Here is a 14706-nt window from a genome sequence, read left to right on the forward strand (position 1 = left end):
TCAATCGATGAAGGTTAAAAATCTGAACGTCGTCATTGAATGAAAAAAATGTATAAAAAAATCAACTGGACTGGAAAATGAGCTTTCAGTCTTGCATATAAAATAATGACAAAAAAAAAATTCAGCGTAGACACAGACATACAATTTTCACCAAAAGAAGAAAAAAAAGAGTAAAAATTGTGATTGGAACCAGTTGGAAATCAGTTTCTAATAAGTTGAAATAAGTTCATAATTACGGTTCGGTCTCCTAAATTCGAAATTCTACAGTTTAATTCAGCTGTATTGTCTATGATGATGGTAACGTTCGGCGAGGCTGTTTTATCGAAATATGGCGCTGAGCTACCCAAGTAGGAATCAGCATCTGAAAAATTATAATTGAAAAAGTTTTATCAAAATTTAATTTTCGACGGCATCCTTTCATCCGATTAATTCAATTAAACAAAAAAAAGGCGAACTGAACGTTTTTCGGATATAAACTGATGGAATACAATTAGAAGAATAATATTTATGGCCACAATGAATTGAATGATTTTTTATTTAATTGCTGCCATATACTGCAATTTAGGACACATTTTTGGGAAAGATTATGGTCTATATATATCGATATATCGATATACAATGAGTCAACAAGTAGGTATAATATTCGTATACTACTTGTTCAAACGGAAGTTCTATAAGCATATTTAACGTTGTATAATACAAATTTGATTTTTTTTTGTAAAAGAAATTGTTTTGCCAAATTTTATTCTTTTGAAGTCGTTGCCCTTTTGTATGTAAAACTAAAGCGAACGTGCGCAGTATATGGAATTCGTTGAACATTAGGTCAAATGTTATAGTGTAGCTTTTCTGTTGCAATATTTCTCCAATTTAAATTTTCTCATGGAAAAGTAGTTCAGACCGTTTCAAAGAATTGTATTATTATTCCACTTTTATGCTCTTTTGATTCAATCCAATTCATTCCCAATGTTTCAATGTACTATGATGAGATGTGTGGTTTATAAAAGAATCACATTTATAATTCATAAAATAGCTTTGCATCTCGAGACTGGGTAATGCAACTAATTTATCAACTAACATAAACTACTGTGTACTGGAACTTATGACAGTTTGTCAACTTCATTCATAACTTACCTGTGACAAATAGTAGACATTGTAACCACATAACTAACACCGAAATGTACTTGGTCATGATGCATTCTGAAAGGAAAAGAAGAGGATAGATGATCATGTATCTTGTAAATTTGATGTGACGCCAAAAACAAACTTTTTGGCATATATTCATAACGAACGTACGACGAGACCTTCCAGACATTATGGTAAATTATGAAATTACGCCAGGCTGAATGAGAAACAGTTGTAGAATTCGCAACATTTGGGTGATGTTATCGTTGAAACATTTCCGTGGTGTAGCGGAATTATAACGGGAGTGGGAAGTGAATTCAAGTGAATTGACATTCGATTCGTGTGCCTGACAATGGTGCATGTTCCGAAAATCTATTTCGTCAAGCCAATAACGAAATAAAATAAATTGAGCAATGCTACTAGCAATGCAAATGAGGCGCATTCGGCTCATATAATTAAAACTAGGATCCACCTTTTGGGTGAGTCAGGTCCCTTGACTGATAATTTTTGCAATGTAATTTTGATCACCTTATTTTTCATTCTTAAACTTCCTAAGCATCTTAAATCAGTATCACCGATACAATAATTGAGTTTTTGATATGCTATAAACTAACTTCAATCTGTGATAAGCTGTCAAAGAGTAAACGTATCTGCCAAAACAATGGTATACTTCAGTCGATGATTGGCTGTCAAAGAGTAAACATCTCTGCCAAAACAATGGTATACTTCAGTCGATGATTGGCTGTCAAAGAGTAAACATCTCTGCCAAAACAATGGTATACTTCAGTCGATGATTGGCTGTCAAAGAGCAAACATCTCTGCCAAAACAATGGTATACTTCAGTCGCTGATTGGCTGTCAAAGAGTAAACATCTCTGCCAAAACAATGGTATACTTCAGTCGATGATTGGCTGTCAAAGAGTAAACATCTCTGCCAAAACAATGGTATACTTCAGTCGATGATTGGCTGTCAAAGTATAAACACCTCTGAAAAAACAAGGACATACTTCAGTCAATGATCAGCTGTCAAAGAGTAAACCAATCAAAGCAAAGTACTGCTGTTTTTGTTATCCGGAGAGGCACTAATGTATAATAAGGACACATAAGAGAATTGTTGTACTGTGTGGTATGTTTGGTTGTGCTGATATCGTTTGCTATGCTAGTTGATATTTGATGTGTACATCAATGACAGCAAAATATACTAATGCGGCTAAATAGCACGCTTCACATGCTATTTAACGGTCCCAAGCCCGTGAAAACGCAGAGGGGCAGAATAGGGTATTAGTAGGGTTTAGTTAGTTATGAATAATTTAGCAATAGATAGGACATCACGTTTGGGAAATTGTCACCCATCGATGTGTAACAGCTAATTTTACAAAGAAATTCGATTCTAATGTGAACTCTCCACTGGTAAGATAGGTGTCCTTACTTGATCCATTTGCATAGCACAAACATGTGTAGCAAATGTGTCTTGTTCCCGTTTCTCGTCAGAGAAACGGGTCTTCAAAAAAAAATTGAGTCTGTCTGTCCGCAACCCAACATCAGTAGATAATACAGAAATATAGCAGTACTGTCTATATAAATATCTAGATCTATCTATCTATCTATCTAGAACTATCTATCTAGATCTATCTATCTAAATGTTTATTTATTTGTTTATCTATTTATCTACATGTATCAGTTATTATTACTAATAAGTTATGTCTAGGGCTGGTCCAAAAAAAATTTTGAGTCTGTCTGTCCGCAGGCCTCCTGGAGGTCCCCGCGTATGACCTCCGAGGCCGTTTTTCAAAAATGGCCTCTCAGGAATAAAGCGATAAGACCTTCGAGGCCGTTTTTCAAAAACGGCCTCCGAGGAATCAGCCGCTGCGACCTACGAGGCTGTTTTTCAAAAACGGTCTCCTAGGGATCAGCCGCTACGACCTCCGATGCCATTTTTCAGAAACGGTCTCCAAGTGGTCAGCCAGTAGGATCAACGAGGTCGTTTTTCAAAAATGGCCTCCCAGCGGTCAGCCAGAAGTACCTCGAAGGCCATTTTTGAAAAACGGCGTCGCAGGGGCTTGGAAATACGACGTCCGAGACCGTTTTTTTTAAAAGCCTGTCAGATAACTCACTCGGTTTGTTCTACAAGGGTAATTCCCAACAAACTGACTTGGACGGTCCAGCATGTGGGTTTTCTCTAGATAATTTTATTTTTTATTCCCTTGACTGAAAGTCATGGGTCTTACGAATGATAAACACTCTAAAATTGTTTGTCACACAATGTTCAGTACTATGTTCACATGGAATGTATGACCAAAAACCTTAAATACAGAAAATGTTTGTCACACTTTGTTCATTCTTTGATGACACGATAACTTGAGTAATTCTAAGCGGATTTCCAAAAACTTTTTTTAATCGACGGGGAATTCAATTCATCAGGTTAAGTTCGAAGATGGTCTATAACGGACCGATGATTTAAAAGATATTCCCAAAAGAATTTTTGGCTCGTCGCTTGATGCCAGGATAAGTTGAGTAATCCTAAACGGATTTCCAAAAACTTTTTTTTAATCGACGGGGAATTCAGTTCCTCAGGTTAAGTTCGAAGATGGTCTATAACGGACCGATGATCTTAAAGATATTCCCAAAAGAATTTTCGTCTCGTCGGTCACTTGAATAATCCTCAAAAGATCTCAAAAAAAATTTATTCAACTAAGAATGAAATTTATCATACGGAGTAATTTTCGACAGTACTGAAGTTAACGTTAATGGAAAATGATGGATCAATAATCTATGATTTTTTCTGAAAAGACTTTTATGCGTGATTTCTTGCTGTCTATGCTAGAAAAAAAATGAACGAGTGTGAACTTTGCGGCCGTAATCACACGAGGTGCATACCTTATTCATGAGCAAATCGGGTCAATTCAGTAGATTTATTTGCTAAAAAAGTGTTTCAATCTAGAAAATTGAGTGTGAGCTTTGCGGCCGTATTTACACGAGTTTAATTTTTGTTCAAGAGGGAGGCAAGAAATACCTCCTCTTCAAAGAATCTCTCAGCAGACTGCATAACCCTGAAGCAAATGAAAATTTATTTTCAATCAAATAAAAGGAGTGAACCATTTATGACACACAAAAATTCGCAAATGGTGTTTGCACATTCAAAGAGTGTACAGACAATAACAAAATTATAATGAACAAAGCCAATTTTGTATATAATCTTCCGAATGGACCAATGTAATCAAAATGTCTACAAACAACTGCGATGTCCGAAGCAACCGTCCAAACGATTCGAGTACTGTCTTCTGCAGACACTGTGGAGAGTATGAAACTCTTTCTCACGTACTCGGAAAGTGTAAAAAAGGCGAACTGCTCCGCACAAATCGTCACCATCGAGCTTGTGACATCCTTGCCAATGCATTGAAACCAGATTGGAAAACAATACGTGAAGATCGAGTGACAACAGTGGACGGCGATTCAAGATTCACAGACATCGTAGCAATTTCAAAGAACGGATACATTCTCGATCCTACAATTAAATGGGAAAAAACATTATCACAAGCAGAAGAGATAAATGCAGAAAAGCGTGAGCATTTCTTGAAAACGATACCGAAATACAAAGAACGATTCCCGAATGTCAAACATTCTAAAATGAAAATTCAAAATTCAAAAACAAACTTTGGACGAAATTTTAATTTCAATTTTAAAAGATTCATTGCGAATTTTACATCACCACCTTTACAACTAATGGAGAACAAATGGAGACATTTTGGAGAACAAAACCACCAAGCGAAATATTTTCAATAAGTTTTGAATGATATTAGTATTCTGTGTAAATAGCAACTCAGATAGGAGCAGAACGTCTTTTAAATAAAGATTTTATCTATCTATCAAAGATCCACACTGACTTAAAATGGATCTGCTTTGAGCAAATATCAATCTATGATATTTTTGTTACAATTACAAAAATCTATTGAGAAAATCCCAGTCAGTCAAGGGACCTGACCCACCCAAAAGGTGGGGCCTAGTAAATAAATGAGAGGGCAAAATCAACGAACATACATTAAATACAGACGATTTTTTGAAAAAGGGTTTTTCTGGTTAGTCTAAAATGTGAATTTTTAGTAAAACTGTCATAATATTAAGTTTTAGATCTCTATTCTAATAAACGAACCCAAAGGATAAATCCTTTTAGTTAGAAAAATATTTTTTTGTGATAAAAGTTTCACAGGTGTCTGATATTTATCTTTTAATAGAGTCTTTTTTTGTAGATTTTGTTGCACAATATCTTATTTCAAAGATACTTTGATGGGGTACCCCTTTTAAGAAAAATTTAAAACGTCCTCGAGTAGAGTAGAGACGTTAGCTTTTATTAAATTCTAGGTTTCCAGATCTAAAATGGCTAACTTTTAGTTCGTCTTAAGGCAATAACACCAGTGTAAAACTATTCTCATAGTCTTTTTAGTTCTAAGTTTCCCATCAAAATTACTTTAGAATCAGATATTGTGTGACTAATTTATACGCATTTTGCAGGGACATCTTTAAAAAAGACTCTTTTAGATGGTAATTGATAAATGTACTGAAGCATCGCTTCATATTTTTCAAAAATCGAGGAACCCTAGCAATTAGTGTTGTGCTGGAATATTTTCCAGAATTTGTCTATAATATCTGTAGTATATCTTGAATTGAGCTCAATTACTCTTGAGAATTTTATCAAGAAACTAAAAAAATGGAGAAACGGGTAAGCCTTACTTGTTTTACCACTCATTGCCGCTGGTATACGTTGTAGTATATAGTTCGCATTAGTTTTGAATTTCTTTCGGGTTAGCGATCATTTGATTGAAAAGATCGTTTTTTTATTGACTGCGCCGTATGCGAGCAGTCTTTTTTTTCGCTTTGAATAAATAAATTAAGCTTAGTGGATGATTCTACCAGAAAAAAAAAAAAAAAAAAAATTTGACAGGTGATCAATTAACCTAACTTCTCGTAAGGCAATGAGAAATCGTTTATACGATCATTGTGTATCCGTTATAAGCAAACTCTCCTTGAAATTGCCGCATTAGGTTGGGGATGGATGCGACGCCACGTTAGGGAAATTGTCAACCATCAGAGAAATGATAACAGATGGGGCTGGGCCGGTGCCACGTCATCTGTTATAATTTCTCTGTCACCCATCGATGTGTAACAGCTAATTTTGCAAAGAAATTCGATTCTAATGTGAACTCTCCACTGGTAAGATAGGTGTCCTTACTTGATCCATTTGCATAGCACAAACATGTGTAGCAAATGTGTCTTGTTTTACCACTCATTGCCGCCGGTATACGTTGTAGTATATAGTTCGCATTAGTTTTGAATTTCTTTCGGGTTAGCGATCATTTGACAGGTGATCAATTAACCTAACTCCTTGTGAGGCAATGAGAAACCGTTTATACGATCATTGTGTATCCGTTATAAGCAAACTCTCCTTGAAATTGCCACATTATGTTGAAAAATTGTATTACGTCGGAGCTTTATTGACTCACTAAAATTAGTGCATTTTTCTGAAAAGTTCAACGACATTTCGACAAGCCGTTCACCTCCTATCCACTGCAACTTCATACGAAATTTCTTAATAAATCGAAAGCCAGACTTTCGAAGACGTTTTGCCTTGTGTTTTTCTAACGAAATTCCACTATTAAATAAACGCTTCTTATAATGATACCAACTGAAGTATTTCAGCTATTTTTTGAGTGAAATATTTGTAGATACATACCACACCACACACACAGAGTATAGAATTTTCCTTTCACATTTCCACATAATTCTAATAATAATAGATTCTTAGATAATTTTTTTGTCGTCTCGCTGGAAGAAAAGCATTTAAAGCGTAAAATAATTGAGATTGTAATGAAATAAATTTCGGATTATAATTAAGGGCTTCGGTTGTTTTTTTTTTTATTCACTTCATATTTATGTATCTACCAACAGCAATATAATGAGTGAACGATTCTCGATTCGAAACGAGCGTGAAATCCAATGATACGAGCGAAAAAAAGCGACTAAAATGTGGAAATCATAGATAACAGAATTAACTTTGCTGCACAGTGTCATTAATAATAATTATTTCTCAGCCATTTTTATTATTTAGCCAGTTACGTAATAGGTAGGTACAACACGCACATGTTGTGAAATATTAAAAAAAAACATTTTATTACATTTTTCTTTTAGTCAATAACTGGCAATTCATCATTACCGCAAAATTCTCCTTTAAAATATGAAAATTTCGTTATGTGCACATCGCATGACATGGCGACAAATTAGAGAAATGTCCTGTTGAGATAATTCCCTTGACTGTAAGTCAGGGTCTTATGCCGGAAAATACCCTACAATATCCGAAGGTTGTATGAAAATGTTATGAAAAACGGAATTGTTTGTCCCAATATTTTGCTTGTAAACACGATAACTTGAGTAATTATCACCCAATTACCAATTTTATTTTTTTAATCGACGCAGAATTGAATTCCTGAGGTTAAGTTCGAAGATGGGCTATATGGGATTAAGGATCTGGAAGTTATTCCAGAAAAACAGTATTTTCCACTGTTGGAAATTTAATCAATCGAAAAAGATTACTTTGATGGAATTTGATTATGTCGGTTAGTATATCCATCTATCATCAAGCATAATAGTCAGCTATCACGGCGATAGTTGGTTATAGTCAGGGATAGTCAGGTGAAAGTCAGCAATCACAGTGATAGTTGGATATAGTCAGTGATAGTCACGTGAAAGTCAGCTATCACGCATGAAAGTTGTCTTTAACGGTGATAGTCAGCTATCACGGGCAAAAGTAGCAGATTTCACACCATGACATAAAATATTTATAAAATCTTATGAAAAACCATTTTCTGAATCGTCCTCTAAAAGTCCTCTAATCGTTCCACATTCGCATCTTTTACTTTTGATTAGCGTTAGCAATAAGACTATGAAACTGAATAATATACAACTTGCACGAGTGGGAAGTTTGCGGGCAGAGCGCAGCGAGGGCCATAATTCACACGAGTCCTTGTCTATTTTTGATTTATTGTTGATTAAAATCTGGCCGCAAATTTACAAGAAAATAGTGAACAGAAAAGTACTTTTCCAAAGAATTTGTTCTCAAGCGAAGGTTTTTATATCAGTTATTTGTGATGTTTCGGAAGTTTAACAACGGAAAAAAAAAAGAAATTGATTAAAAATATATTGAAAAAATTGTCAGTCAAGGGACCTGACCCGCCCAAAAGGTGAGGACTAGTATTTTTTTGTAAAAATTGCTTCATATTCCGTTGTCTGTAAGACGGGGTTGTTCGACAAGTTTGTAAGACAAAAGTGGAAGATAATTGGCAAGGTAACTTTGCGAGACAAGTTTGTAAGGCGGTTTACAAAATTTTTAATTTGGGTCCTTGGCTTAGCGGCCTCACTACTGTATTTATAATCAATAAATTAAAATCTTAGGTCAATTTATGTTACATTTGAAAGGAACGTCGTACGGGGCTCCGTAATTGCGCTACTCTGACAAAAAAGAGTTGAAAATCTTACATGTAGCAGATAACTCTGTCTTCAGGTAATATACAATAGCTGCCACATCCGTAGTGCCTCATACAAAGAATACATTTGCACGAAAAAAATTGTGATCAATAGTCGTGGGTATTTATTAGAAATGTTTACCTTGGCGGAATCTGTTCTCAAGCGAACATTCATGAAGTACTTCTCTAAGAACCGAAAAAATAAACAAACAAAATCCGTGTGACCATGCACCAATATTTGTGAAGGAAATTCAATCCTTCTTTATAAAAGAGCTCAGATTAGGGTCGGCTGTCCCGTTTAACGTACTTTTATTGAATGCGAATTTCCTTACAACCGTATTTATAGGCCTTTTCCCAGTATCTACGACTAAGATTCAATTAATCAGCCTTCTCGACTGAACGCATTTCACAGTTTTCTCGCAGTGATTTTCATCAATTTGAAATTTATGTTACAATTGAAAGAAACGTCGTACGGGACTTTATAATTGCGCTGTACGCAATTTCTAAGATCAAAAATCTCAAAATAATTTTACTTTAACTACGTTTACGGGCAAATGTTCTGATGGCTCGTTTTCTTGCTAATTTGGACAAGCACAATGAGTTTTTTGTTACTCGGGTATTCGAACTCGACGTATTCGTCAAAAATCAAAAATTAGAAAACATGTCGAATTTCTCTGCTCCTACTTCAAGGGATGTACTTTCAGTAACGGCACCCTCTGTTTTAATATTACAAGAAAACATACATAATAATTAGCGAAGATCTGCGGTAACAACACACTTAAAGTTGCCGCAAATTGTAATAGCTTAAATTTTTTGCTTCGCTAGGTGTGGCTCGCACTCACAACTATTTCATTCAGAGTCATTTTTTTTTCTATTCATCAAACAATCATTCAGTGAGACTCAACATTAATTCAATAAGTCGGCTTATGCAAACCGGGAAACCAGAAAAGAGTTCGTAGCTCTTGTTTTCATTTGTTAAATGACTACAATAACTTCCATTCAGTGCATAAAATTGTATACACCTGTTCCATTGTACAGAACGCCCTTATCTACTTCCAAACAGAGTATAAACAATGTTAGGGGGTGAAAGTTGTTTGTAGTTCGGGAATTTCACAAACAGTAAAACAATAAAGTAAACTATAAACAAACTGTTTACGACATTTTATATGGAATACTACCGAACTTACATCCTATATATAACGTGCAATAATGTCGCACATCCATTTCAGTATAATACAGCAGAAATGCCTATATAGGTAACCTAAAAAAACATTTAGTTTTCGTCACGTAACAGAGGTAGCTGTAAGTTTAAACGTGCATAAACACAATATGAATACAAAACGCTTTTGCGAAATAGTCGATTCAAGGAAGGAAACAGTAAATTGACTGACGTGGCAGATATCTTTAGGTTGACCGAATAATGATAAATTAAATGTTAACTGGTTAGACTTCGCACATCAACGTATAGTTTGTGTGAATTATTGACTCGAAATTCAAATTGCAATACAAACCAAAATCTATGGAAACAAATGGATATCCTGGAAAGGGAATTGGCATTTCAGTTAAGTCGATCTGAGGTCTGTAATCTGTAACAAAGCACACAGTAGCGTCATGGTTGAATCTCCTATAAATTACCTTTGGAGTTTATATTCGGGCTACCAGATACACATGCACAATAATCGTTAGTTCTCGTGAGAAAACACTACGAACACTTTACAATGCGGTAATTTGGACCAGTATGTTCAATTTGTTCATCTACATTTATCATCATACTCAACGAGTAGAGACTGTGTAGTATGCTGTTTTAAATTGCAATCTAATTTTTTTGTTTATAGGTACGCTCGCTGTTTTGCAAATAAGAAATTGATTAGAACTGCAAAGGAAAGTTTTTAATTTTTTATAGTTTCAGACAACAGCTGCATTACGTTTATTATCATGCCCAAATCCAGACAATATTTTTGTTAATTTTCAATCTTTTAGCTGCTCGTTAAAGAAGTTAACAAGTGAGCAAACCAGCAGTTTTTTTTTATTGTAATAAACTTAACTCAAATAAGGTTTTGTTTTTTTGCGGCTAGAAAACGACTCATTACCGTCTCACTCAAAACCGGTTTTTTTTGCATTTTCTGGACGACCTTTGGGATGCATTCCTCGTCTTTGGCTCGAAATACGACCTTTCCACATGTCTCAACAAAAAATGTCCCAGGAAGACAGTAATGTACTATACTATTACGTGTTTAACGTTCTGTAGTTTTATTTGTTTCACATCTATGCTTTCAACAGGAGAAACGTAAATAGTCGTTGCACTCATTGGTATGAGTATGGAATGGAATAATGAAAATAGAAACATTATGTGGAACGAACAAAATGTTGGAAACTAACAAAACCAACGAAAAAGTAGAAACTTATGTTTACTTTAGTAAAAGAATTAACTTTTAACTTTTAACTTTCTCTCATAAAATGTTTAGAGATAGTGCAACTAACTTTAGCTAAGTCTCTTTCGCGTTGCTTTGCGTAGCTTCAGTAGTAGATATTTTGGCATCACATTTTTACAGTTTAAGTTTAATTCATTTCGGTAATATTTTCCGAATAGTTTAAGGCTTGAAACCTATGCCGGAGGAAAACACTTGCGTCCTAGCTAAGGAAACCAACACTCTTAAATGTAAAGACATGCATATAACGAGAACAATCTATTCCAAACAAAAAATATTCATCGAATTTCCGATTTGTTGTACGATAACATTGAAGAAGGAAACAAAAATTCGTTCGGTCTTTAAACTCGTTCTTGAACACCAGACCCAACCACTTCGGTGGGTCAGGTCCCTTGACTAAAACCTATTTCAATAGATTTTCAAAAATTATGTTATGAGCATGAGCGTGAAAGGACCACAAAGCGTGAAGTTTGTCCGTTGCATTCTCTCCATTCGTCCCACTCCATTTTGCCGACACACAACCAATAAAATATAGTTAACTTACGCTAGAACGCTTTTTAGCGAATTTGATTCCCCCAATTTGCCTTCAACTCACGACTCGTGTTGGAAATCTCTTTTTCTTCGTTAAGACTCGTTGCGTAGCAAGGAAAAAACATTCATAAAATATTCTCAACAAACTACTCGAATATGACATATATATGTGCGAACTACGAACTCAACCTCAAGAGTTTCAATTTTTGTCAATAAAAGTTTTGAAAATCGCTAAAGAATTGCTCGAGTTATCGTGGTAGCAAAGAAAAATTTCGGTGTAAGTTCCTTATTCCCACCTCGCGCTTCTAATATTCATTCTTCGTCGATTAAAACCAAAATTTTGAAAATCGCTTCAGATTTACTCGAGTTATTGTAGTGACCAGCGTTCATTTGAAGTGATTTTCTGTCATAAGATCCTGACTTTCAGTCAAAGAAATAAGTTTTCTTTTCGAATTTTACAACTTTTTACAGCCTTTGTCGATGTTCCATGCATTCTTTAGGATTTTTATTATAGAAAGGTGAATTAGAGAGATTAAAAGTCATTAAAAATTCTTTGATTCAAGTGCAATTTACATTTAGTGGTTTGCTTTTATAGCTTAAAAGCATTTGTCTGAACTTTGAAGAACTTTTTTTTCGTTTTTTTTTTTAAACTGTTGGTTGATGCTTACATCCATTTCAACTATCTTATGAGTGGAAATACAACTTCCGTAATTGCTTTTATTCGACTTGAATCATTACTGCTGCATTATGACTCTGATGATTTATCACATTAACACCCCGTTAATAATCTCGTGCACCATAACGATTTTTATTATCATTCCGAAATGTTCTGACGTTAAAAATGAGAACGGGGGAAAAATAAAAATAGAAAAAAAAATATTGAAAAAGAATAATCGAAATTGAATTCTTAATTTATCCGGAATGTAATTACGGCATTATTTTTATTTATTTATGCAGAACTTTAACGTGCCAGACACAGTAGAGCAAAAAATCAGAAATCCCCAAACCAATTAATTTTTAATCGAAAGGATCAACAGAGTGTATAATTCATGAAATACTCGATTGTAATGCGAATAGACGTAGACCTCAATATTATGCTGGGTGTTTCACATTTTAATCAAATATTTAATTTAGAGAGAATTAACTTTGAGTTTTTTTTTAGAAATGTGTACACATTTATAGAAAACGTTTTTGTTTGCAGTAGGTAATTTAATCTAGTCGATAAGTAAATCGATTTCTTTATATTTCTTTACCGAGGCTAAGGACCTGACATGGAATGTAAAAGCTTTGTAAAGGATTCAAAACGTAACGAAGTTTATATAGCTGGATTGAAGATGGTTGGTAAACATACGTATATTCCTTTGTATATACCTATATAGTAGGCATACACAGAGCACATAAATAGATAAATCTACCACATATTGTATCAAGATAATGTGTCATAGTGTGCAAGCATAGCTGCTATTGACATGGAAAATTTTTCTTTTTTTTTCGTCAAGAAAAAAGATATCTCACACATAATCCACTTGTGACAACCATGAAATCTCCTTCTTCCCTTCGACGGGCATGTTCATTTCGGCAAAGGACTTTCGGAAAAATCACGTCATAATAAATCGATAAAAATTTATGATATTTTTGTGTGTTTATAGCCCACTTGATTCTTTTTTTTTCATTCGACTGTTGATGTAAGTGATTGATATGCGAATAAAGATGTACGGAGACAGGCCCGTAGCCAGATGTATGATGTCAGTAGCAGCAGCATAGTCGTTCAGATTGAGAACCAAATTGTAAAGAAAGTCATGTCAAATTTTTTGATTGCTAAACAAGGCAGTGATTCAGCGATAAAATAATATAGAAGATGGTCCTTCGAAGAAGTGGGGAGATATCTTGTTGAATCAGTAAATATTAACTCTTTGAATCAAGAATTTAACGCAAAGTTTGGGTAGGTTTGTTTGTTGTAAGTACATTAGATTTCACAAAGTTGATAAAGTTCATTGCTTTTGACTCCATGCAATTTCATCTTATTTTTTGACGTTTAAGTCTATATTATTGCATGTAGTGCGTTGACAGAAAACAATCCTGGCGATAGATCATTTTCATGACCTTGTAAACGTCAGATCCCAACTGTCAGACATGTCGAAAAATATCGAATGAATTAAACGAACGATTTTCATATAAAAATCAGTAAATTGAACGCAGTTAACATCAATTGATTTAGGTTAAGAACTACTTGACGAAAAATTAAGTGGGGTTACGTTGACAAGTACCGTATAATGAAAATGATCTATAGATCATCTTCAAGTTACGGTACTTTCAAACGTAACCTCAGATTATTTTCGTTGTGTTTGATTTAACCCAAACTTTTATGTCAAAAAAGAGCTGCCATTTGAGCACTAAATTTAAAATCCTGTGTAAAAAAAGAACGAACAATAGGCAACTGTTCAAAATCTTTTGTTCAAATGACATTATTTTTAACGTGGATGGCAGTTCTTATCGTTGATGGCATTTCAGACGGCCTTGAAGTTGATCTATAGGTTATGATTTAGGATCAGAGAATATTTTTTAATTTGGGTGATCGTGAAATTTCATCTATCTAATCTCTCTATCTTATCTCTGCTCACTTTGACTTACCAAAAATTAAAATAGTGATTTACCATGATTTACAAAGATTTACCAAAGTAAATGAATATATTTCATTGCTTTATCACTATTGTGGTGCCTCTGAACACCAGACCCGATTGGATTCTAAAGATTATAGAGCTCGACGTGCCAAATGAATGAAACCAAATTCGGTCTTTGCTTGATTACAATTCAGTTTAATGACTGTACGGCTTAAAATTACTTTGGTAATCCGTTCCCGGGTCTTAGATCCGACAATTGTACAACGAATTATCCGTCTAACCTAAATGCGCGAGACTTGATACAATGTTGTACCCTGTTTACAGGATCCGCCTCTTTTGCGCACAATTACTCGGTCAGGTGACAATGACGTTCGGTTATTATCTTCGGACAAAAATATCGTTGCACGATTAGATCGGACACTTTACGTTAATTTTAGACTAAGTTTTACACTAGATTAATCAAGATGACTGAGAACTATTCTAATTTACT

The 14706-nt window shown here is 34.6% G+C and overlaps 1 protein-coding gene across 1 annotated transcript in view; it reads right to left on the minus strand.

Moving 5' to 3' along the window:
- LOC119084631 (lachesin-like) overlaps window positions 1-14706 on the minus strand; it is a 50013-nt gene that overhangs the window by 20333 nt on the left and 14974 nt on the right. Inside the window, exons 2-3 of the mRNA XM_037194699.1 lie at window positions 1132-1197; window positions 237-361 (exon numbers count right to left, since the gene is read on the minus strand). Of these exons, the coding sequence (XP_037050594.1) occupies window positions 237-361; window positions 1132-1197 (191 nt within the window). The remainder of the gene's footprint in view (window positions 1-236; window positions 362-1131; window positions 1198-14706) is intronic.

The sequence above is a fragment of the Bradysia coprophila genome, unplaced genomic scaffold, assembly GCF_014529535.1.
Source record: "Bradysia coprophila strain Holo2 unplaced genomic scaffold, BU_Bcop_v1 contig_87, whole genome shotgun sequence".
In the NCBI taxonomy this organism is placed as follows: Eukaryota; Metazoa; Arthropoda; class Insecta; order Diptera; family Sciaridae; genus Bradysia; species Bradysia coprophila.